The 22,960-nt window shown below is 34.2% G+C and overlaps 1 protein-coding gene across 1 annotated transcript; it reads left to right on the forward strand.

The window, feature by feature from the left end:
- Nucleotides 1-1,780: 1,780 nt before the first annotated feature.
- On the forward strand, nucleotides 1,781-9,354 carry LOC120081890 (retinoblastoma-related protein). The gene is made up of 19 exons (XM_039037066.1): nucleotides 1,781-2,071; nucleotides 2,524-2,636; nucleotides 2,763-2,867; nucleotides 2,958-3,100; nucleotides 3,204-3,300; nucleotides 3,413-3,459; nucleotides 3,600-3,798; nucleotides 4,037-4,103; nucleotides 4,174-4,353; nucleotides 4,444-4,637; nucleotides 4,744-5,623; nucleotides 5,890-6,052; nucleotides 6,147-6,219; nucleotides 6,719-6,895; nucleotides 6,980-7,099; nucleotides 7,209-7,353; nucleotides 7,465-7,577; nucleotides 8,448-8,563; nucleotides 8,938-9,354. The coding sequence occupies exons 2-19, from the start codon at nucleotides 2,538-2,540 to the stop codon at nucleotides 9,086-9,088; spliced, it is 3,069 nt and encodes a 1,022-aa protein (XP_038892994.1). The 5' UTR covers nucleotides 1,781-2,071; nucleotides 2,524-2,537; the 3' UTR covers nucleotides 9,089-9,354.
- Nucleotides 9,355-22,960: the final 13,606 nt, after the last annotated feature.

A 22,960-nucleotide genomic window follows, 5' to 3' on the forward strand; every position in this document is an offset into this window, starting at 1 on the left:
TTCGTTCATTGGAACCTTGGAGAGGATTGTTTGTGGCACTTGGAGAATGTACAAAAGTAACAACTGTTCTAATTCTTTCCCTAATAGCATGCTAATTTACGTGCTTATCTATTCCGTCTAGTACAACGATTTTGTTTATTATAAAAATCGAATTACATAATGCAAGACGATCTCATACAAGACGCTTCCGCTGCGGGAATCGATCCCTTCAGAAAAGACGTTGTGTCGTCGAAGGACCCAACGACACGAAGAAATGTGAGAATAGGATTAGACGTGCGTTAGTGATCATATCCAGTGACTTGGAGTAGTGTTTATTATTCTTCTTGTACTTGTTTTTTGTTTTGTTTTTTTTTTTGTTCGGTCAACCTCTTCCCTCTTTTATTACGTAAATTTTCCAAAGCCTACACGTATTGAACAAATTAATGCAATGCAATAATGTAAGGAGATGAGTAAGAGACAAAAAAATAAGGCAGACAAAATTTATCACTATGATTAGCGACAGTATACAACGATAGATCGATAATCGTTTAAAAATAAACGAACGATAAAATGGCATATCTGACCATTGCCAATCAATCTCAATGATAGAACCATGATTGACGACATGTGAGGACAAAAATTGGGAAGTCATTAAAAATTATCTTTAAACAGAAAGTGGCTCTCATTTCATTTTCAAACCCAATTAGATTGAGCACCTTTTAATTCCTCAATCAGTCTGCACGATTTCATTTTAGATAACCAACAACTACAAATGCATTAAAATGAGACCCACTTTTTGGATTACCATTGATTTATTACCTTTTACTTGAGGTAAAATGACTTAAGTATAAAGAAAAAAGGTTAAATAATAAAATCGAACATAACAAATACTTTTTAAGTCGTCCTTTTATGCATCAGTTATTAAGGTAATTCACAATTTCAATGATTTTTATATATGTATTTTGTTCGCAATCTCAATTATTGATTTAAGAAATGTAGAAATTATAATTAAAAATTTGAGAGGAAGCAAACATTAAATTAAAAATATATATACGTAAGACTAAAAAAGAAAATGTTACTAGTTAGAACCCTAGTTTTTATGACTTCAAATTTTGTTCTGACCTATCCTAAGCTTCAAAATGGTTGTATTTATTTATACTTGTACTCGGTCTTTAATTATCACAATTAACAAAATAAAAAATACTAGTTCATCATCACATAAATAAAAATGTCAATATAGTAACGGAAAAAGAATTATGAGGTTGAACTAAATCATCCTTTGTAAAAAAAAAAATAAAAATAAAAATGGTATGACTACGCCATAAAATCAAATTTGATACAAAAGCTCTAATCTAACTCTAAATTTAAATTTAAATTTCTAAAATTCTAAGAATAGAATTCGATACAACTCTTATAAATAATCATACTATTTATGAGAATTTGCTCAAGTCATAAAGACTTTTAGTAAATTACCTATAAATTATAAAGATGAAATTCTAATCTAAAAACCACATGGACTTATAACTTTGGACCAAATTTGTAACCTAAAAATTTGTAGCAAAGTTTGGTAATTTAGCGCATGTAAAAAGTACAAAAATGTAAATTCGGTCGTCTGCCCATAACGGCGTTTACCTGGCTCTTCATACCCCAGTGTCTCTCAGCGAATCCCGTAACGGTGGGAATTTTTGGCGGTAAAAGAACCTAACGTATTCCACGCGTCGCTCTCTAATTGGGTAGATATGTATGTATGTATGTCGGGCATGGTATCATGACATGTTGTTGTTTTTCCCGCGCGAGGCCACTCTAAAGGGTTTTCCTGGAAGAGAGAGAAACCCCAAAATTTTAGAGAGAGAAGGGAACGAGGGAAATTTTGAGAGAGCAAGCGATAGAGTGAGAAGATAGGGTTCATAGTTTCGCCCTTCAAGAATCCTCATTTGATTCAGTTTCCACGGAGAAAGCCGGCCACTGGACGGGTTTCTTTACTGGATCTGCAAGTTGGTGGAAGTTCAATTAGAGATCCGACCGATTTCTGTCAATTTCCGAAGCCCGTGGCAAGAAATTTTGCTTCTCTTTTTTTCTCGTGGGTTTTAAGGTGCGCTTATGCTCCCTCTGCTGTCGAATGCTGTGGTGCTTTTCGTACTATGAATTCCTTGGTTACTTGTCAGTCCTGATATAAACTAATTTCCAAACTTTTATTATGGGCGTTCTGGAGGAAATAGAGGTGATTTGGGAAATTGGTTGCGGATTTGCTGAGAAAATGAGCATGGAACTTCCTGTATTTCTACTTTTGTAGGAAATAGCTTGTTTAGTAATCAGTTTGTGTTCTTTTTTTTTTTTTTGGGGGGGGGGGGGTTCCTTTTTTTGTGTGAATTAGCCTACTCGTTTGATGAATGTCGGGGGGTTTATGTGCTAGACGATTGGTTTTTACTTGCAGTCTTTGTATTTTTGAACTGTTATTGGCGCCCAAATTACTAGCTTCGCAATATCTGTTCTTACGGTTTTAAATTTTATTTCTTAATTGACTGAATGGATTGTATTTATCAGCTAGGACTTTACTCATGGAAAACGTGGAGAAAACGAAGCCATCAGCTACAAATAGTTGTCATACAGATGGTGGAACAGACACTGCTGACGTTCAATTTTCAGGATTGTGTCAGGTGTTTTTTCCCCCAAATGTCTTCCTAGTCGTGATTAATCTGTGTTTCTAGGATCACGTCATTTGTAGATTTATCCAAGTCAATTCATTTACGTCAATTTTTATTATAATTCAATGTTTGCTGCAGAATGGACTACATCTGGATGAGAATTGTTTTAATCAAGCATTGAAGTTATTTAGAGAGACGAAGCACCTTTTGGTTGCAAATATATCAGCAATTGGGAGTGGACTTGTATATTTCTTTTAGCAACTTCGAGGATGATTTTTTTTTCTTCTTTTTGATGAAATTTCCCTGAAATCTAATCAAGTTTTACTTTAACAGCCTGAAGAAGCCGAACGTTTTTGGTCTGCCTTTGTTTTATATTCTGTGAAGAGGCTGAGAGATAAGAATTCAGAGAGTTCACATCAGGGATCTGAGAACAACAGCTTCACTTTATGCCACATATTGAGAGTTTGCAAGCTGAAGTACATTGTCATGGATCCTTTTTCCCCTCCTCACTTCTTAGTAGCTTCAATTTTTGTAGACCTTATTATTTATTTATTTATTCTTGTCCTGCTTATCATACAGCATTGTAGAATTTTTTAAAGAGCTGCCTCAGTTTGTTGTTAAAGCTGGTCCAGTATTGAGTAATCTCTATGGTGCAGACTGGGAGAATAGACTAGAGGTACAGTAATTTTTGGCATATATTTTGAGGGGCATTATGTATTTTTTAATCAAGAATGTATTTTCTTTCAGTTGTCACTTATGGTTTTTCTCGTATATGTTCATTTAAGCAGGCAAAGGAGTTGCAGGCTAACTTCGTGCATTTGAGCCTCTTAAGCAAGTTAGTTATCATTATTATTATTATTATTTTTTCTCTGTGATTTGTAAGATTTGTTAGGGCCTCTAAATTAGTTCTTTGGTCATAGCGTCTTTTTGTTTGTTTGCATTGTACAAATTTTTATATCACACCTATGTTTCAAGGTATTATAAGCGTGTCTACCGAGAGTTCTTCTCCACCAATGATGCTAATGTTGAAAAGCAGTCAGCTATATCCTGCCCTGCTGGTTACTTATCTGATTACCATCGTTTTGGATGGTTATTGTTTTTGGCACTTCGTGTACATGCTTTCAGTCGTTTTAAGGACTTGGTGACTTGCACTAATGGTTTGGTTTCCATTTTGGTGAGTTTTGTTCCTCTATGAATCTATGACCATAGTAGTTAGGGATAAAGGAATGGTCTAATTGGCATAAATGGGTCACTGCTGTTCTTAAGTTGTTATTTCCATTGTTAAAACTTGTACACAATAATTAGGGGGCTAAAATTATGGTACCGTAGAATCATATCAGATTTATGTAATGTAATGTTGAATATATGTACAAATGTCTGCCCAACCTTACAAGTAGCAAACTCTCTTACAGGCTATTTTAATTCTTCATGTTCCAGTTCGTTTCAGAAACTTCAGCATTCTTGACTCTGAACGCTTTGGTAATATTCTATCTGTATTTGTTTTCTCATATTTTCTTGAAGTTGCTTACCGTGTTTATATTTTGTCCAGTTAAGAAAGGTGTAAAAGGAGTGGATCTCCTTGGATCACTATGTAATGTCTATGACACCTCAGAGGAAGAACTGAGGGAAGTTATGGAGAAGGCAAATAGTTTGATAGAAGATATTTTGAAGAAGAAGCCTCGTTTGGCTTCTGAGTGTAACAGTAAAAGCTTGGAGAATATTGACACTGGTCAGTTACAGTGTGCTTCATTTGATGAATTAGTTGCACTCTACGCCCTTCATAAAATTTCATTTTTTTTCCTTTTGCATTTTAATGCAGAGGGTTTGATATACTTTGGTGGCTTAATGGAGGAGTCATCTCTTTCATCCAGTTTAGAAATTCTTGAAAAGGACTATGAAGATGCAATTTGTAATAAAGGTGAGCTTGATGAGCGGGTATTTGTTAATGACGAGGACAGTTTACTTGGGTCAGGTAGCTTGTCAGCAGGTGCTGTTACAATGGGTGGCATCAAGGTATTTTCTTTTGAGTTTGCAAATTTTTGTACCCCATTGCAACCGACATCAGTGTTTATTTTCTTTTATTCCTATTGGATTATGATTTTGGTTCTAATCTCTTCAGAGGAAGTTTGACTCAATGTGCTCACCTGCAAGGACAATAACCAGTCCAATGTCTCCACTTCGCTCTCCTGCTTCACATGCCAATGGCACTCTAAATAGTGGTAACGCCAAACTTGCTGCCACGCCTGTTAGCACAGCCATGACAACGGCAAAGTGGCTCAGAACTGTTATTTCCCCACTTCCCGCAAAACCTTCAGCAGAAATGGAGCGCTTTTTGGCTTCATGTGATAGGGATGTAACTAATGATGTAGTCCGCAGGGCGCATATTATACTTGAGGCCATATTTCCAAATAGTGCTCTAGGAGAGCGCTGTATCGCTGGAAATTTACCAAGTGCAAACCTCATGGATAACATCTGGGCAGAACAGCGACGACTAGAAGCACTGAAGTTATATTATAGAGTTCTGGAAGCAATGTGCAGAGCAGAGTCTCAGATGCTGCATGTGACTAATTTGACCTCTTTGCTGACTAATGAGAGGTTCCACAGATGTATGCTGGCTTGTTCTGCCGAATTGGTTTTGGCAACTCATAAAACTGTTACAATGTTGTTCCCTGCAGTATTGGAAAGAACTGGCATAACAGCTTTTGACCTTAGTAAGGTGATAGAAAGTTTCATTAGACATGAAGAATCGCTACCTAGAGAATTGAGGCGACATCTTAATTCTTTGGAAGAACGGCTATTAGAGAGCATGGTATGGGAAAAAGGTTCATCAATGTATAACTCCCTGATTGTTGCTAAACCTGCCCTTGCTGCCGAAATTAATCGTCTGGGTTTATTAGCTGAACCCATGCCGTCTTTGGATGCCATTGCTGTTCAAATTAACTTTTCTGGTATTGGTGTATCAACCATGCCTAATTTGCAAAAGCATGAGAGTTTGCCGGGTAAGTGAATACTCTTGTTTTCATATTTGGTTTATGTCATTAAAATACAATTATTTAACAGTAAAATCCAGCATTAGCAGAAAACAATCTAGTTGTCATTTTAACGTTTACTGAAATAATCAAATTTTGTGTTTTATTCTAGATAGATTGAAATGTCTTTGACTGCCCAGAGTTTTTCTGAGTCCAAAAGCTTGCGTTTAATTTATCAAATATGTTTCTCTCCTTTCCCTCAGTTATGAACATGGATTTATATGATTATCCTTCAGGTCAGAATGGGGATATAAGGTCACCCAAAAGATTGTGCACAGATTTAAGAAGTGTGCTAGTGGAGCGGAATTCCTTTACTTCTCCAGTAAAGGACCGACTCGTGGCTTTCAGTAGTATTAAGTCCAAGCTTCTGCCACCTCCTTTACAGTCGGCATTTGCAAGGTATAATCAGCATCTTTTAAGTGCTACTGCTTAAATGTCAATCTTTTGACTACTCCCTAACTATTATTTCCATGCGTTATAACTTTATTTTCAGTCCTACTCGGCCTAATCCTGGAGGTGGTGGAGAAACGTGTGCTGAAACTGGAATTAACATTTTCTTTAGCAAGGTATAAAACATGATCTTCTGGATTTTGATTGGAAATGTAGTGGTCAGTCGTTAACATATATGATTGTTTAAGATATTTTAAATATGTGAGAAGGTTAAGGATGTGTACTTCTCGCTACTGTGGTATAAAGAGAATAAAAGCAAATAAAAACATTTTAGGACATTCTAATTCGTGATTTCTAAAGAATAGTAAGATGACAATGTAAGAAACATGATGAGTCGATCAACTTACTTTGACTTATTACTCAATGTGATTGAAATTTGGGGAGTAAATGACTTGTGTGTGTGTAACCTGCATTTGTTATTCATATGTTGAAAATGTGAGATCGCTCAGCCTGGTGACAAAAGTTATGATGGTCATCTTCAACATTACTTTCATAACTTCTTTTACTTTTCTGTTTCCCCTTCCCATCACCATTATCTGTGATTATTATTATTATTTGTCCTGTCTTCCTTTAACCATTTGGTAATAAGTGCCTCATATTATTTTCTACTTTTAGATCATCAAGTTGGCTGCCGTAAGAGTCAACGGTATGGTGGAAAGGTTGCAGTTATCTCATCAGATCAGGGAGAATGTCTACTGCCTTTTCCAACAGATACTCAGTCAGAAGACACCACTATTATTTAATCGTCACATCGACCAGATCATCCTTTGTTGTTTCTATGGTGTTGCAAAGGTTTGCTCTAAAGGATGTTGGAAGAGATTTTGATGCCTTTCGGTTCATTTTATTTATTTTATCTTAACACAAACAATGTTGCAGATATCTCAATTGAGCCTCACGTTTAGGGAAATCATATACAACTACAGGAAGCAACCACAATGTAAACCACAAGTCTTCCGCAATGTGTTTGTTGACTGGTCTTCAGCACGTCGTAATGGGGTAGGCTGTTTTTTATTTTTATTTTTTGATCTATTATATTTAAACAGAGTTTAATGAATAAATGCATAGTGGAACGGCAAGTCTAACTCCTTGAATGCTCTGGATTCAGAAATCAGGACAGGATCATGTGGATATAATTACCTTCTACAATGAAATATTTATTCCTTCTGTAAAACCTTTGCTTGTTGAGATTGGCCCGGCTGGATCAACCATGAAAACTGATAGGGTTCCTCAAGTCAACAACAACAGCGACGGTACACCTGATCAAGTTTATTTAACTGTAATGATGATGTCCTATTTGCAGTTTAGTATCTTGCATATCATTTCTAAATATGCTTTTTGGTTTTCTATTGTCTAATGATTAGCACCGTGTCCTGGATCACCCAAGATATCTCCTTTTCCAAGTCTTCCCGATATGTCTCCAAAGAAAGTATCTTCAGCACATAATGTCTATGTCTCTCCATTAAGATCATCGAAGGTATTTGTATAATCATACATTCAATATATTTATCTTTGTACTGCTAGTTGATTTGTCTCTCTCTGTCTGTCTCTTTTTGGTCTCACTACTTGGCTGAATTGGCATATGACACATGCCTCCATTACGAGGAATGGGGATGGGAATATATATTTTTCATCATATGGATAGATCAGCTCACTATATCATCTAAATGTTCTCTTTAACTTTATCTTGTCCTACCTATCTTGTACAGTTGAGTCTGTAAATAATCTAAAAAATTATTTACTTTATTTTTGTAGTTATTTCTTTTAACTTAACGCATGATGCCAACTTGAACATAGTTCGACTAGCATAAATTTGCATAATCAACCTCGAGGTTTGAGGTTCAATCTCCCACCTGGTCATGTCAAAAAGAGTAAAAAAAATTAACTTGGGCTATAATTTTCAGTGTTCATGCTACTAGTTTCACTGGCTATTGTAGCATCTTTTTTAACCTTAAAATAACATGCAATAATCTGTATTCTGATATAAGACTTGAAGAAAAACTTGTTCATTCCTGTCATACCCTTGTCCGTTTGATAGATGATTCCTATCCCATATAGCAAGTCATGCTAAACTAATGGTCCAAAGTCGGCACTTGTTTTTAAAGGTGTGGACTTTTTAGTGGACCCGTAGCATGGTGCTTTATTCATATTTCACTCTGTATTGGCATGTCATTGTCACAAGTTGTTTATCTTTGAGACATTTAATCCGGATATAGTTCTGCGATATCTTTGATTTCGTCTTTTGTGTTTTTTTCCCTGTAGCCACATCATATGGTGATAAGTTACCATGAGTAGTAGCACCATATATTTGTGTAATATTTAACCAAATTTTGAAAAATGTATGCAGATGGATGCATTGATTTCACATAGCTCAAAAAGCTACTATGCTTGCGTCGGAGAAAGCACCCATGCGTTTCAAAGCCCTTCGAAAGACCTTACTGCCATAAACAACCGTTTGAATGGGTATGTTTCAATTCAAACACGTCTAGGAGTTTAGGCCTTTAGTTTCTGATTTTTATTTTGAAAATTAATTTTGTTATCCATTTTCTATTGGTCAATTCTTGAAAACTAGAAAGTTAGTTTTGAAACACTGTTTCTAATATTATTGAAATTGGACTAATTCATGTGTTTCTTTGAAAAAGATGAGAACTTCGATAAAGAAATTGTAAATAAACCTACATAACTTTTCTTTTAAAAAAAATCTAAAATTGAAATGGTTTTCAATAGAAGCTTTGAACTAAAAATTGAAATGGTTATCAAAAGAACTTAGAACTAAGGATTTTTCATGAATAAGATGACATCATTAATATGTTAATTTGATTTATTTCTTCACGTAGTACGCGGAAACTCCGAGGCACACTAAATTTTGACGACGCGGACGTTGGTTTAGTCAGTGATTCCCTGGTGGCTAACAGCCTTTACCTACAAAATGGAAGTTGTGGATCATCTTCAGGTGCACCTATTAAATCTGAACAACCTGATTTTTAATTTACAATTTCCCAAACTCTGGTACATATATCTAAATATATATTCTCTCTCTCTCTCTCTGCCTCTAAAGTTGTATTACCACGGGGGTATTGTATTGAGCGGTGAATTATTGTGTAGAATAGCCGCCACCACTCCCCTTGTCTTAGGCATCCATCTGAAATTTGTAGTTGGCTATAATTAATTAGTTTAGTTCAATTTCAGATGTGTTCAATTTAAGTAATTTAATTTATTGCAGCTGTGATAGTTTATTACGAGTTGCTAGCAAATGTGCCAATGATTTAGGCAAGGTATCATGTAACAAGGAGTTTCTTCTTTTTTATTTATTTATTTATTTTAAAGTTGTATATAAAACATGATTTTGGATGAAAAAAATGGGGTTTAATCACATTTTGGTCAGTCATTTTTAAAGTTTCATTTCATTCGCCTTTTAAAATGTTCATTTTAGTTTTTGAGCTTTTAGATTTGTTATAGTTTAGTCGCCTAATTTTTAAATAGAGATTTTTAGAAATAGAAAAATGAGGGAAACTATTTACACAAAATAATAAAATTGTAATTTTTTTTATAGAGGTTGATAGAAGTTTGTGCGTGTCTATCAGTGATAAAAACGGATTGAAGTCCATCAGTGTCTATCGGTATTTTTTTTTTTTGTTATTTATGTAAATAGTTTGATATTTTTTTAATATATGAAAATTTCCCTTTTAAATATAAATGGTTTGTCGAATTTTTTAAAATTAACTAAGTTGGTTCTTATTTTTACTTTTAACTTTAACAGATTAATAACATAGTTACTTTTAACTTCAACAGATTAATAACATAGTTTAGAGGATGTATAATAGCATGTTAATGTGAGCATGTTTCATGTAGGATGAGATAAATATTTGTAGTAGATATTAGATTACAGAATAATATAATAAGACCAAAATGATTACTATTGTTATTGCTATTATTATTGAAGTTCAAAGATCAAATAGAATGAAGTTGAAAGTTTAAGAACTAAAATGATATTAAACTTAAAAAATGGTTAGAAAAATTAATGGCACCTGAGAGTTTCATAGTCTTAAAGCAACCATTCGTAATACAGATTTTAATGAACACAAACTCGAATGTTGAGAGGCATTCTTCAATTAGGTACTGGGTGTTTGAAAGTGCTCAACGAAATGGAATATTTTAGTCATTCTAGTGCGCGTTACAGTTTTGATTGGGTTATATTCTTATTAATAAGGTTTTTCATATTTTCTTTATTTATTATGTGGCAGTATGTTTTAGAATAAGGGTGACCATTGACACTAATATAGGGTCCACTAATACTTATAAAGATAAATATATATTGTGTGAATAAAGAAAATATGGTATTTTCATAATATTAGAAATTTTCTTGTCTAGATTGATTGATGTCAAAATCTTCGATTATCTTTTCACCTCCTTGATCATGAGAAACACATTTTGTTTTTAGATGATTCAGACTTCGGACATTGCATTGATGTTTGAATTTACTATGCATTTTCTCGTAACCATGAAGATTTGGACCTTGTTTTTGCTAAGCCAAGTTCGTCTTAGACAGCGTGGACAATAGCAGGTCATATATTCTCTAACTTGCAAAGCCAAGTCAGTCGAAAATGTTTATCCTGAGCTTTCAATTCCATTGAATTGGATTTTATATTTGGATAATTGTTGCCGGCCTTTGGCTTCAAAGTTGAAGCTAAAATGACATAGTTTGATTAGGATAAAATATGTTATTTCGATCAAGAGGTTAGATGTTTGAATCTCTCCGTCCTACATTGAACTAAAACTTAAAAGTTGAATAAGTGTTCAGCCATTTTTACATTGATTTTTTCTAAAAGAATCATTGAGAAAAATAGTTTTCCCAATCTATTCGAAGAAATATAAAACGTGTTCTTTTGGTTAAAGTAAGTGGAGGTGGGTGAACTGAAAGTTAAAATTACATGTATCAAAGCTAATGATAAAATTGAAAGTTCTACTACTGTGAAAATAAACTTCATCAAGTTTATGAATAAAATATTTTAATTTATTTTAAAAACTTGTGTCAAATCCATTCTTAATCAGGATTCTTTGTGTATGTGTACGTGTGTATATTATAAAGGGCTTGTTTGGGCTCAAGAGTGGAGTGGGGTAGAGTGTGTTGGCTTTTTTTATCCTTAATCTCAAATTAATTAATTAATTAATATTTTGATTATAACAAACCTGTTTTTATTCATTAACGATTTGAATATTTGAAGTATTTATTGCGTAGAGCTCGGAATAATGATTCCAACGAAATTTGAATCACTCAAATTGGAGTTCAAACGAAGAAGATATGGCCAAAAAAAGCTTAAAAGAAAATTTTCGACTTGATGACGTGGCAAATCTTTTTCATCAAATTGAACCGATTGGAATATGCCACTTGGAGCAATAGAGAAGTGACACTGGTGGACTTTTGATTTTTGGATTAGTTTTAAGAAGAAAATTGATTTAAAAAGAAAATGAATTTGATATTATTTAATGTTTGTGTCTTACAGCTAGTTTCGGACACATGTAGACATTTCTTTTTTGTTGGGATTTAAAAGAAATGTTTTTAAAAAATATATATTATTATAATATTATTTTATGTTTATGACTAACAGCTAGTTCTGGACACATGATAAGTTTTTGCTTTTTGTTAGATTTTTAAAAAAAGAAAATGAATTTAATATTATATTTTGTTTGTGTCTAACGATTAGTTGAGTTTAAAATCTCCACCATTGATTTTTCTTTTCCAAGATCCAATTGTCCATATTAAATGTGGTTTTGGAACAATTTTTCCTCTCTATTTAAACTCATCTTCTCCAAATCACAACAACAATTTTTATTATTTTCAATCCTTCATAACTCATTAAGCCACCATTGTTGCTCTCTCTCCAAGATTCAATTTTCTTCTTTTCATCTTCTTATTGAAAGAGATACTTTATGTTGTGATGATTGATTCATTGAGTGCTAAATTTGTAAACCCACTCTTGTAGAGAGTGTCAAGTGTGCTTTTTTATTTTTACAAACATTTTATAAGGGTTGCTCTTGATCCCGGAAAAAGAGTCGTTGTAACGGTTTGATCCTCAACCGTGGAAAAGATCGGGTTTGTTTTTGCGCCCAAAAAGAGAATGTTGTAGTAGTTCGACTCTAAGTCGTGGAAAGAGTCAAAGACTTCTAGTGAAGTACCCAAGAGGAGCTTGGGAAGTGGATAGAGTTTGCAAAAATCCCCACGGGGTTGGGTCCCCGCCCCGATCAGGGCGCGGAATCCCCAGCTTGACCAAGGATCCTAATTGGGTCCTCGATCGGGAACGGGTTGGGGATGGGGAGGGTATCCCCGCCCTGTCCTCGTCCCCGATTAAATTTTTATTTTTTCAATATATATAAACGGGATGGGGGAAACACCCCCACGAGAACGGGGAGTCCAGCCCGCACTAACCCCGATGCCAACCTTAGAAGTGGACGTAGGTCGGTTGTGTCGAACCACAATAAAAAAATTTTATGTTAATTTCTCTATCCCTCTCCTACTTTAATTTTTCAATTAATGTGTTGTTATATTTTATTGCATGAATTTAGTTGCAATATTTGTTCCTTAAATTAATTGTTTAAGTTTATTTAGGTAGGTTGAATTGATCTTCACATATCTCATACCAATCTTTTTATTCAAATCAATTTGGGTGCTTAAAAGTATTGGTTTTAATTACTGTGCTAGTTGAATTTATTGTTTTAAATTATTTGGGTGCTTGAAAGTTTGTTAATTTGTTTAATGGGGCCCACATTAGTAAAAAGTTTTAAATTAGTTTGATTCAACCATATTCACTCCTTTTAGGGTTGCCATACTAATTCTACATGGTGTGTTATAATAGCCCTAGCTGGAGCTCCAATATTATGTTCAAAATTAACCTTAGGGAATACAGTTAGTTGGAGCCCTAAAATTATGTTCAAAATTAACCCTAGGGAATACTGTTCCCAACTCCACGATGTGTGCCTTTTCACTATTTACAACATCTCCCTTTTCTTCTCCTTCATCTCTTCTGTCTTCTTTCTTCTCCGATCGAACGAAATGCTTAGATCAATGATGTTCTTCCTTCTCTCTTTATTCTCCATCTTTAGATCTGGTTTTGGTGTCGTCTTCAGATCTAGTTTCCTTTTTTTTCATCTCCATCAGTTCCATCGATGTCAAAACTAGATCTAGATCCTTAGCCCCTAACTTTATTTTGTCTAGCTCTTCACACATCTATAGATCTATGTTTATGGTGATACTCTTCTTGCATGTTTTCTTCTAGACCCTTCACGGATCTATAAATCTACATATCTGGATTCGTGTTTCTTCATCTCTGATTGGGGTTTTGTTTGATTTCCTTCCTCTCATTGTCGTTCTAAACGTGTTCGTTCATTCTTACCTTTGCCGTTCCAAATGAATACTATCCCTTGTCGCTCCAAACCTTTGATTCCCTTTGCTGCATCATTTAATCTTCTCACTCTGTCGTTTCAGCCTAATTTGTTTGGTTGAGGAACGATTGTGCTTGGTGGGGGTGGAGGTTACCGTTTGGAGAGTGGTAGAGGGTGAAGGACAAGTTCTGGAGCTTGGGTCCCTTTTTTTTTCAATGCTCAAAATTTTGTAAATTATGCTCTATATTTGTCTACTGTTGTCCATTATTTCGTTTCATATTCATTGTTTTGCTCCGAATTTCATTTCAAGTTCATTGTTTTGTCATTATCGTCTCTGTTTGTCCATTATTTGTCCATTTTCTAAATTATGGCAAAATGGAGAAATATGTGTTTTGGGCTGCTGCTTCTTGGGTTGATTCTAATGTTACTGCTTACTTATCACTGTGTTGTCTATAGGATATTTGATGATTTTTACTGATGAAGGAAGATGGATTTTCTCTATGCAGTGGTCTACCATTTGTCCATTTTGGTCACTGTCTATCAATTGTTTATCACTTTTGGTCTTAATTTGTCCATTGGTTGACCATTTTCGTAAATTTTGATATCTATTTGTCCACTGTTTGTTATTTCAGTCTCTTTTGTCCATTGCTCATCCATTTTGAAACTTTTCCCTCTGTTTGTCCATTGTTTATTGTATATTGATTGACCGTGGTTGTTAGGTACTATTTGTTGTATTCATCATTGTCATATCCTCTATTTTTAGGATGATTTATTATATATTGATTGACAGCGGTTGTAGGATACTGTTTATTATATTCATCATTGTCATATCCCATTTTTAAGGATGGTTTATTGTATATTGATTGACAGTGGTTGTTCATTACTATTTCTTGGGTAGGTTTTTATCAAAATCATTGACTATTATTTATATATGGATCTCACCTAAAAAATTTCATGGGCCAATAGTTCACACAACTATTATATATGGGTCTCACTTCACTTCAACTTTGGCCCAAACTCATTCCATTTACTTACTTAATGCAATTGGCATGTCATTTCTCTTGCCTCCAATATTTTTTTATCTTGTGTTTCATTTCACATTACAATGAACTTCTGCACATCTTTTGATTTCTATTGTCTCTAATGTTCCTCTTTGATTTTCAATTCTTCTTCCTTGAATGAAATGATTTATCATTGTCTGTCTCTGATTTAAAATCAATTGTTGGTTATTTTATCTACATTGTTGATTTCTTATTTACCATTATTCATGGTATCATATGAAATTCAAGTTTCAATGAATGAATTTCAGAACTCTGAGTTTAGACTTTATTCCACTCTTTTTTCTTTTTTCTTTTTTGCACTTTATAATTATGGTCTCACTTGCCTTCAACTATAAGGACAAACACATTCCATCTACTTTATAAATGCAAATGGTATGTCTTTTCCCTCTTTCTCCAACATTTTTTTTTTATCATGGGTGTTGACTAGTGCCTCCCTGTTGTAACTTCTTTCGTGTAGTACTAATGTTCTTTATTGTAACTTGTTTTAGGGTTGATCTTGTTATGAATCAGCCACATCAAACACTTTTTACCAACTATATCTTGTTAAGATGATAACTATGTGTCATTATTATGGTTTATGTAATTCTTTTCGAAGGATAGGTTACACATTTTTCTTTCTTATATTTGTTTATTTTTTGTGTGCTCTTGTCAGGGTGGACTATTGGCATAATTGAGCATTGCGTGAGATTCGTTAACATGAACCGATAGTAATTTTGATGAATATTCATATATTTTTGTTTATAGTTATTTGTATGATGAAAATAATAATATATGTTTGTTTCGTATTTATAATTGTTTGGATGAATTTATAGTTAGATGAATATTTTTCATTCTTGTTCATATCTAGATGAATAACATGACTTTATACTTGTTACTATGTTTGGAGGAATGACAATATTTTTTTTTTAAAGAACATAAAAATTTGTGTTGTTTAATACGGCATAAAAAAAGAACACAAAAAACCAATTTTTTTAAAAAAGATTACCAACCTGTAGTGTACTCATTTGACATGAAAAAGTAATATAAAAAATCATATTGCTATATTATTTATTAAAAAAGGATTACCAATCTATAGCACATTCATTTCTAGAATAACACGAAAAAAAAGAACATGAAAAAATAGCTTGTTAAGAAAAGAGTCTTAATCAATAGTGTAATTAAAAAAAAAAAAAAAACAATTTGCTATGGAAAACAAACGATGTTAAAAATCAGTTTTTTAAGTCTAAAAAACTAGTTTGCTGGACTCAAAAGAACCTAAAAACAGGGACTTGAAAAATAATTTGTTTCATATGGCATTTAAAAAGAACATAAAAAATCAATTTTTTAAGAAAATAGTCTCAATCAATAGTGTATCAAAAAAATAGTTTGCTATGGAATAAAAAAAAAAATTAAAAAGTCAGTTTTTTAAGTCCACGAAAAAAAACTCAAAAAATCAGTTTGCTAGGCTCAAAAGAACATAAAAATATGCCTTTAAAAAACAATGTTGTTTAATATGGCATTAAAAAAGAACATAAAGATCAGTTTTTTTAAGAAAAGAGTCTCAATCAATAATATAATAAAAAGAATAGTTTGCTATGGAATAAAAAAAAACTTAAAAAATCAGTTTTGTAAGTCTCCATTGTTTACTATGGAATAATTTTTTTAAAAAAAAAAATCAGTTTGCTAGACTTAAAAGAAAATTCAAAACGGAGACCTAAAAAACAATGTTGTTTAATATGGCATTGAAAAAGAACATAAAAAATCAGTTTGCTAGACGTGAATTAAAAAATAGAGTACTAATCTATTGTGTATTTGTTTTTAAAAGAATGTAAAGGGAGAACATAAGAAGAGGAACATAAAAAAGCCAGTATTCTAATTATTTTATGATCTAAAATTTTTCTTTCAGGACCAGATCCATAGCTTTTAGTACATAATGGACCCAAAAGAATTAGTTACGATACTAACCGCATTCGCAACATCACAACATCAGTTACTTTTAACACCAGAGTTATTACTGAATGACTATAAGAGGATAGAAAACACATCACACGACAGTAGACATCGCATTAGGCAACTAGACTCATTGATGAATCTGACTTATGTTGTCGTTGAAGTACAAGAATGGATAGAAGATGTTTTGTCATTCTATGTCATTTACTTAAGACAACTAGCGGAATAGTCAAAACTGAAATCATAGATGAAGAGGAGATGGTTGTCATGTTCTTACATATCTTAGCCCACAACGTTAAGAACCGGATAGTTTAAAAAGAATTTGTACAGTCTAGTGAGTCTGTTCCTAGGCATTTCAATACTGTTTTATTAGCGGTGTTAAGATTACACGACGTGTTGTTAAAAAAACCTTTGTCGATCACAAACTCATGTACAGATCAGAGATGGAAATGGTTCGAGGTACAGTTCAACTAAAATAATATTAGTTCGATGTGACTTATTTGTTAGGTGAATGTATGCACATGAATATTTCTTATTTTGTTCCACCACAAAATTTTCTGGGTGTGTTAGGTGGCTTGTACATCAAGGTAAATGTTAGTACAACTTATCGCCAAATGTATAGGATGAGGAATGGTGAAATTGCAACAAATGTACTCTGTGTTTGCAATACAAATGGTGACTTCATATTCATCTTATCAGGGTAGGAAGGACCTGTAGTTGACTCTCGAGTTATCAGAGATGCAATATCATGACCTAACGGACTTAAGATTCCGAAGGGTAACTAGCTCCACATATTATCTCTCCCTACTCATTGTATTTCTAATATAAGGTTTGAAACGGTTGGATGTTCAAGGGGGTATTATTATCTATGTGATGTCGGGTATGAAGGATCCCATTGAAGGGTCTTTGAACGGAAGAAAAGGATCATCCCAAACCCTATTTTTACAGAATTCAATTTTTACAGAGAAACATTCACAATTATGCATTTAATTTCAACAATTACAGTGTGCTTAAAAAATTACAGAAGAATAAATTAAATTTGAGTTTCATAAACTTTTATCTTTGAAGAAGTTCTTCAAAAAAGAAATCCAAATCTCCAACCGGACACAATCAAAAAAGAAACCTCGGTATTCTCTTGTGAGAATCCAGAAGGTGTGGTGCTATGGTGATTTTGGTGAGGGAAGGAGAAAAATGTGAGGAAGAGATGAAGGAGGATTCGAATTTTGTTTTCATAGAACTGTTCTTGTGTAGTCTTACTTCTCTCTTTTGCAAGAAGAAGAAGAAGAAAATTAAATTAATTCTCCACCCTCTCTATCAACCACCAACATAATATGTGGGTGGAGAAAAAAATGGGGAGGGAAGTTAATTACCTCACAATAATTCAAAAAACAAAAATAATTAATTTAAAAAATAATTTTAATTTAAATTAATTAATATACTATTTGTGTATAATAATTAATTTATTATACATATATACATAACTATATATTATATCACATATAACATATAACCTACAGTTTTTATATTGCATCAAATACAATATAGCCTATTGTTTAAATTTTTTCTCAACAATGATTTTTAATATAAATCACATTTACATTAAATTTAATTATATGAATCTAATTCATATATTTAATATTTGAATCATATTCAAATATTTATTTTCTCTCATAAATAGTTGATAATATAATGTATCAAATACATTATAGTAACTATAACACATATAATTAAAATTTAATTAATTATATCATATATAACTAATTCCCTCAATTAATTTGAACAATTCAAATTAATCCAAAAAATGATTCTCATTTAATCCCATTAAGCTACTGAGGGGACCTCATGGACCTGTAGCTTGAAGCTCCAATGGTACGTGAATAATTAATTAAACTCTTTAATTAAATTATTCACTATCCGTTAACTGTCGGGCACTCTACTAAAGACTGACAGTTGCACTCTTCGCGCTACATATATATTTCTGTGTCCATTGAATATAACCAATCAACAGTACGACGACCCTTCACAAATTGCTCGTAAGTAAGGCTGGACCAAAATTACCATTTCACCCCTATGATTACATCTAACTCCTTAAGTACCACTAATCCCTCTAATGAACAATAAATAACAATCCAACTATGATGAAACCCCTCTCGGACCAGGAGAGTGTATGGACCACATTGTTCAAGCCCCAGAATCAGCCCTTAAGGGAGCAATTTATCACTTGCCCCGACATTGGAGAATGAGTGAATTCCTTCTTGTGTAGCTGTGTTCCCAGCTCCCCAATCAAACGAATCCGAAGAATGGTAGGCTTGTTGGATCGGCGATCTGGTCACTCTCACCCATACAAATTAAATGACCGCCCTCATAGGCAGGAGTTCACAACTCATTCAGGATTCAGGTCATGTTACCTATAGTCATCCTGGTGAAATGTAAGTCTATTATAAATGGCGTTATATAATGAGACTAAATATTTCATGGTCTGATCTTATACAAACTCTTTTGTATAGAATATTTCTGTTCACATGTCTCCACATGAATGATCAGGATCAAATCATTTATGTCACTTTACAGCATTTGTAACATCTAATAAAGCAGATCATACTCATAGTGTGACCAGGATAAGGTATCCATCCTTATCCATCTACTACAGACCATTTAGGTTATCACATAAACATGATCCACCCGTATGTCTCTACATACATGTTTAAGCTACAAGATAATCTTGGATGTTAGTTTATGAGTTTGTGGTTAATGCAACTAATTTTAAAATAAATCATCACATATTTTATTACATAAATAAAATGCTTGTATATTACAATTACAAACTATAGGACCCTACGAGATTTAGGGCATCAACCCCAACAGGGTACCCAAATGCATAGGGTTTCTTTACGCCATATAACAAAAGATATCTTCAGAATGGCGTGGAGGAGGTAATTCACCAACAACTATATGAGAATTCTTTAACATGAAGCATTCTTCTGCACAGAATGTCATCGAGAGAACGTTCGGGTTGTTGAAGGGTAGATAGGCAATCTTGCGAGGAAAATCATATTACTTAGTGCAAATCAATGTCGAACCTGTTGAGGTTTGTGCCCTAAAGTCTCGCGTTTAGTAGTTTGTAAACAACTTTGTACGAATACTTGTGATGTATAATATAAATGATATTTACTTCACTACTTGACTTTGCACATTTAGATGTTTTTCATTTTAATAAACTTAATATCCCTGGTTATCTGTATATAACTTAAGCATGTATGTGGTGACATACAAGTGGATTATGTTTTGAGAGATAACTAAAATAGTTTGTAGTATATGGATATAGGAGAGAAACCTTATCCTGGTAACACTACGAATGCGACCCGCTTTGTGGAATGGTCACAAGTGTTGTGACTTGTCACGATGGTCTAATCCCGATCATTCGTGTAGGGGACATGCGAGCGGGGGCGTCTTATACAAAGAGTTTATATACGACCTGACCACAAAGTGTTAATGTCTCGTTATATAACACCGTTCATAACTGAGACTTCACTTCACTAGGATGACCATAGATAATATGACCTCAATCCTGAGTGAGTTGGGAACTCCTGCCATTAAGGGTGGTCCTTTGATTTGCATGGGTGCGAGTGGCCAGAACGCCGACTCAAACTTACCATTTTGAGGATTCGTCTGATTTGGGAGCTGGGAACTCAGCTACACAAGATGGAATTCACTCCTTCCCCGAGGCAAGGGTAAGTAGATAGATAGCTCCCTAAAGGGCTTATTCCAGGGCTTGAACGATGTGGCTCCACGTACCTTTTCATGGCTCGAGAGGTGTTCACACATAGTAGGACTATGTTGTATTGTTCATTAGAGGGATCAGTGGTACTTAAGGAGGAAAATTTAATTACAGGGGCAAAACGGTAAATTGGCCTGCTGTAATTACGAGCATCTGTGAAGGGTCATCATACTGATGATTGGTTATATCCAATGGACATAGAAATATATCTATAGCAAGAAAAGTTCAACTGTCGGTCTTTAGTAGAGTGTCTGGCAGTTAACGGATGGTGGATATCATGATTAAAGAGTTTAGTCAACTATTCACGTACCATTGGAGCTTTAAGCCATAAGTCCATAAGTCCATAAGGTCCCCTTGGTAGCTTGGATACAAATTGAGATTCAGTTTTTGGGTCAGTTTGAAATGTTCAAATTGACAAGAGAGAGTTCGATTATATATGATATAATTGAACGAGTTAATTAAATATGATATAATTAACTTTATGTATAAGATACATTAATTTGGAGGAAACTGGATATAAATATGATTTGTATCTAGTAGAGGAAAATATTATAATTAATATATGATATTAATTTATATGTTATGAATGTAATAAGATCACATTCATTTGACGGTTATAAAGGAAATGGGAAGGCGTCTCTTATGTTCTAAATAACGGATGAGTGCATTATAAATAGCAGACGGTGTGTGTGATCTCGGTGTGCGCGAACATTGTGAAAAGATAGTGTCATCGTTTAGAAAATCAATGCCTATACGATAGTGATTGTACGATCGCTTACATATACAATATTGCTAAGCGATCGCATATCAATTATACCGTCACGTGCTATTATCTAAACGATCGTTTAGCTCCTAGTATTTACTAAACGATCGTATAGACGATCGCTTAGTTTTTCCTACGCGATCGTTCGGACAATCGCTCACCCTTTTTCCTACACGATCGTTTACCTTTTGCTACACGATCATTTAGACGATTGCTTACTTTTCCTACACGATCGTATACTTCACCTAAATGATCAAGCATCTTGTCTATGCAATAGATGACCGCATCTCCCACTTGCTTGATCGTTGTATACGGTTTCTCTTCCTCCTTCCCTCTACCAGATCCGAACAAAGCCTACACTTTGGATTCTCACTCCAGTAATACTGAGGGCTCTGAGTGGTGTTGTCTTCTCCGTTTCCTTCTGTCCGAGTAGTGATTGTTCGAGGTAGACGATTGGGCTTTAGACTTGTTGTGAAGAAGAAATCTTCATTTGGTATAATTTCTTGGCCTCTTTAGCATTATGAAAGTATGTTTGAATGTATATGTGGTAATTGGAAAGATTTGCTTCCGCTTGTAGGTACTCTTGAATAAGAGTTCCTTCAGAACCATCATGGCGTGTTGTCTTTTGCACAATCTAATCAATAGGGAGTTGACTAATAGTGAACTAGTCGAGGATTTGGATGAGGTGGATTCAAACTTTGCTACAAATGGGAGGATGAGATCAATTACATTAAGAGTTCAAATAAATGGACCCAATGGAGGGATGAATTGGTGCAACGGATGTTTATTGAATGGAAGTTGCATAACATGTAGTGCCTTTATGCTTCTTTAATCAATTAGAACACTTATTTCCTTTGTCATGTGTTATGAAATGACTTCATTTGGAATCTCTTAATATCATTATGTTTACTATATTTTGTACTTCATTTCACCTATTAGTTATGTTCCATACTTTTATTTATTGTTTAATTGTATTAAAATGTGTACATGTGTATACTAGAATGTCAAGTTCCTCTAGAGCCCCAAAGTACACTTGGACTAAAGAGGAAGAAGCGAAGCTAGTCGAGTGCTTGGTGGCGTTGGTCGCACTGGGGGATGGAGATTAGACAATGAGACATTTCGACCTGGGTACTTGGCACAACTACAATGTATGATAGTTGAAAAGTTGCCCGACTATAATATCCAAGGATCGCCGACTATAGATTGTGAGTCAAATCCTGGAGAAAAAAAAAACTTACCAAGCGAACACAGAAATGAAAGGACCGACTTGGTGGATTCAGCTAGAATAAGGAATCCTAATGCATCACTACAAAGCGGGAGTTATTCGATGGATGGGTGAATGTGCAATTTTGTCTAAATTGATTTACGAATATTCGTGACCTAATCATAAAATCCACTTTGCCCATCATGTAGAGTCATCTTGCAGCAAAGGGGCTTCTACACAAGTCATTCCCATACTATGATGATTTGGTCTACGTCTTCCACAAGGATCGGGCTACTAGAGGACGATCGGAGACCTATGCGGATGTCCGGTTGAATGTGCCAAACCATATGAATGATGGTGTTCCTATTAGTGAATCACAGGATTCGAACATCTCCACGATGTCTAGTCAGAGAATGAACATGTCATAGGATGACATGCATGGAATACATATTGGTCGAAGCACTAAAGGAGGAAACGCTTTGAGAGGAAGTAAGAGAAAGCGAAGTGGAAATCAATCTGAAACGTCAGACATTGTTAAAAATGCCATGGACTTCGTAAATGACCAATTGAAGGTGATTGCAGAATGACCGAAAGAGAAGCATGCAACCGAGGTCGAACATCGTGCGGAAGTCGTAAGCCAACTCCAAAATATTCTGGAATTGCATAACTAACAGAGGATGGAGCTTATGCAATTATATTCCGTAGTGTGCAAGATATAGTGAGCTTCTTATCCATTCTCATAGCC

Source organism: Benincasa hispida, chromosome 7, assembly GCF_009727055.1.
Source record: "Benincasa hispida cultivar B227 chromosome 7, ASM972705v1, whole genome shotgun sequence".
Classification (NCBI taxonomy): Eukaryota; Viridiplantae; Streptophyta; class Magnoliopsida; order Cucurbitales; family Cucurbitaceae; genus Benincasa; species Benincasa hispida.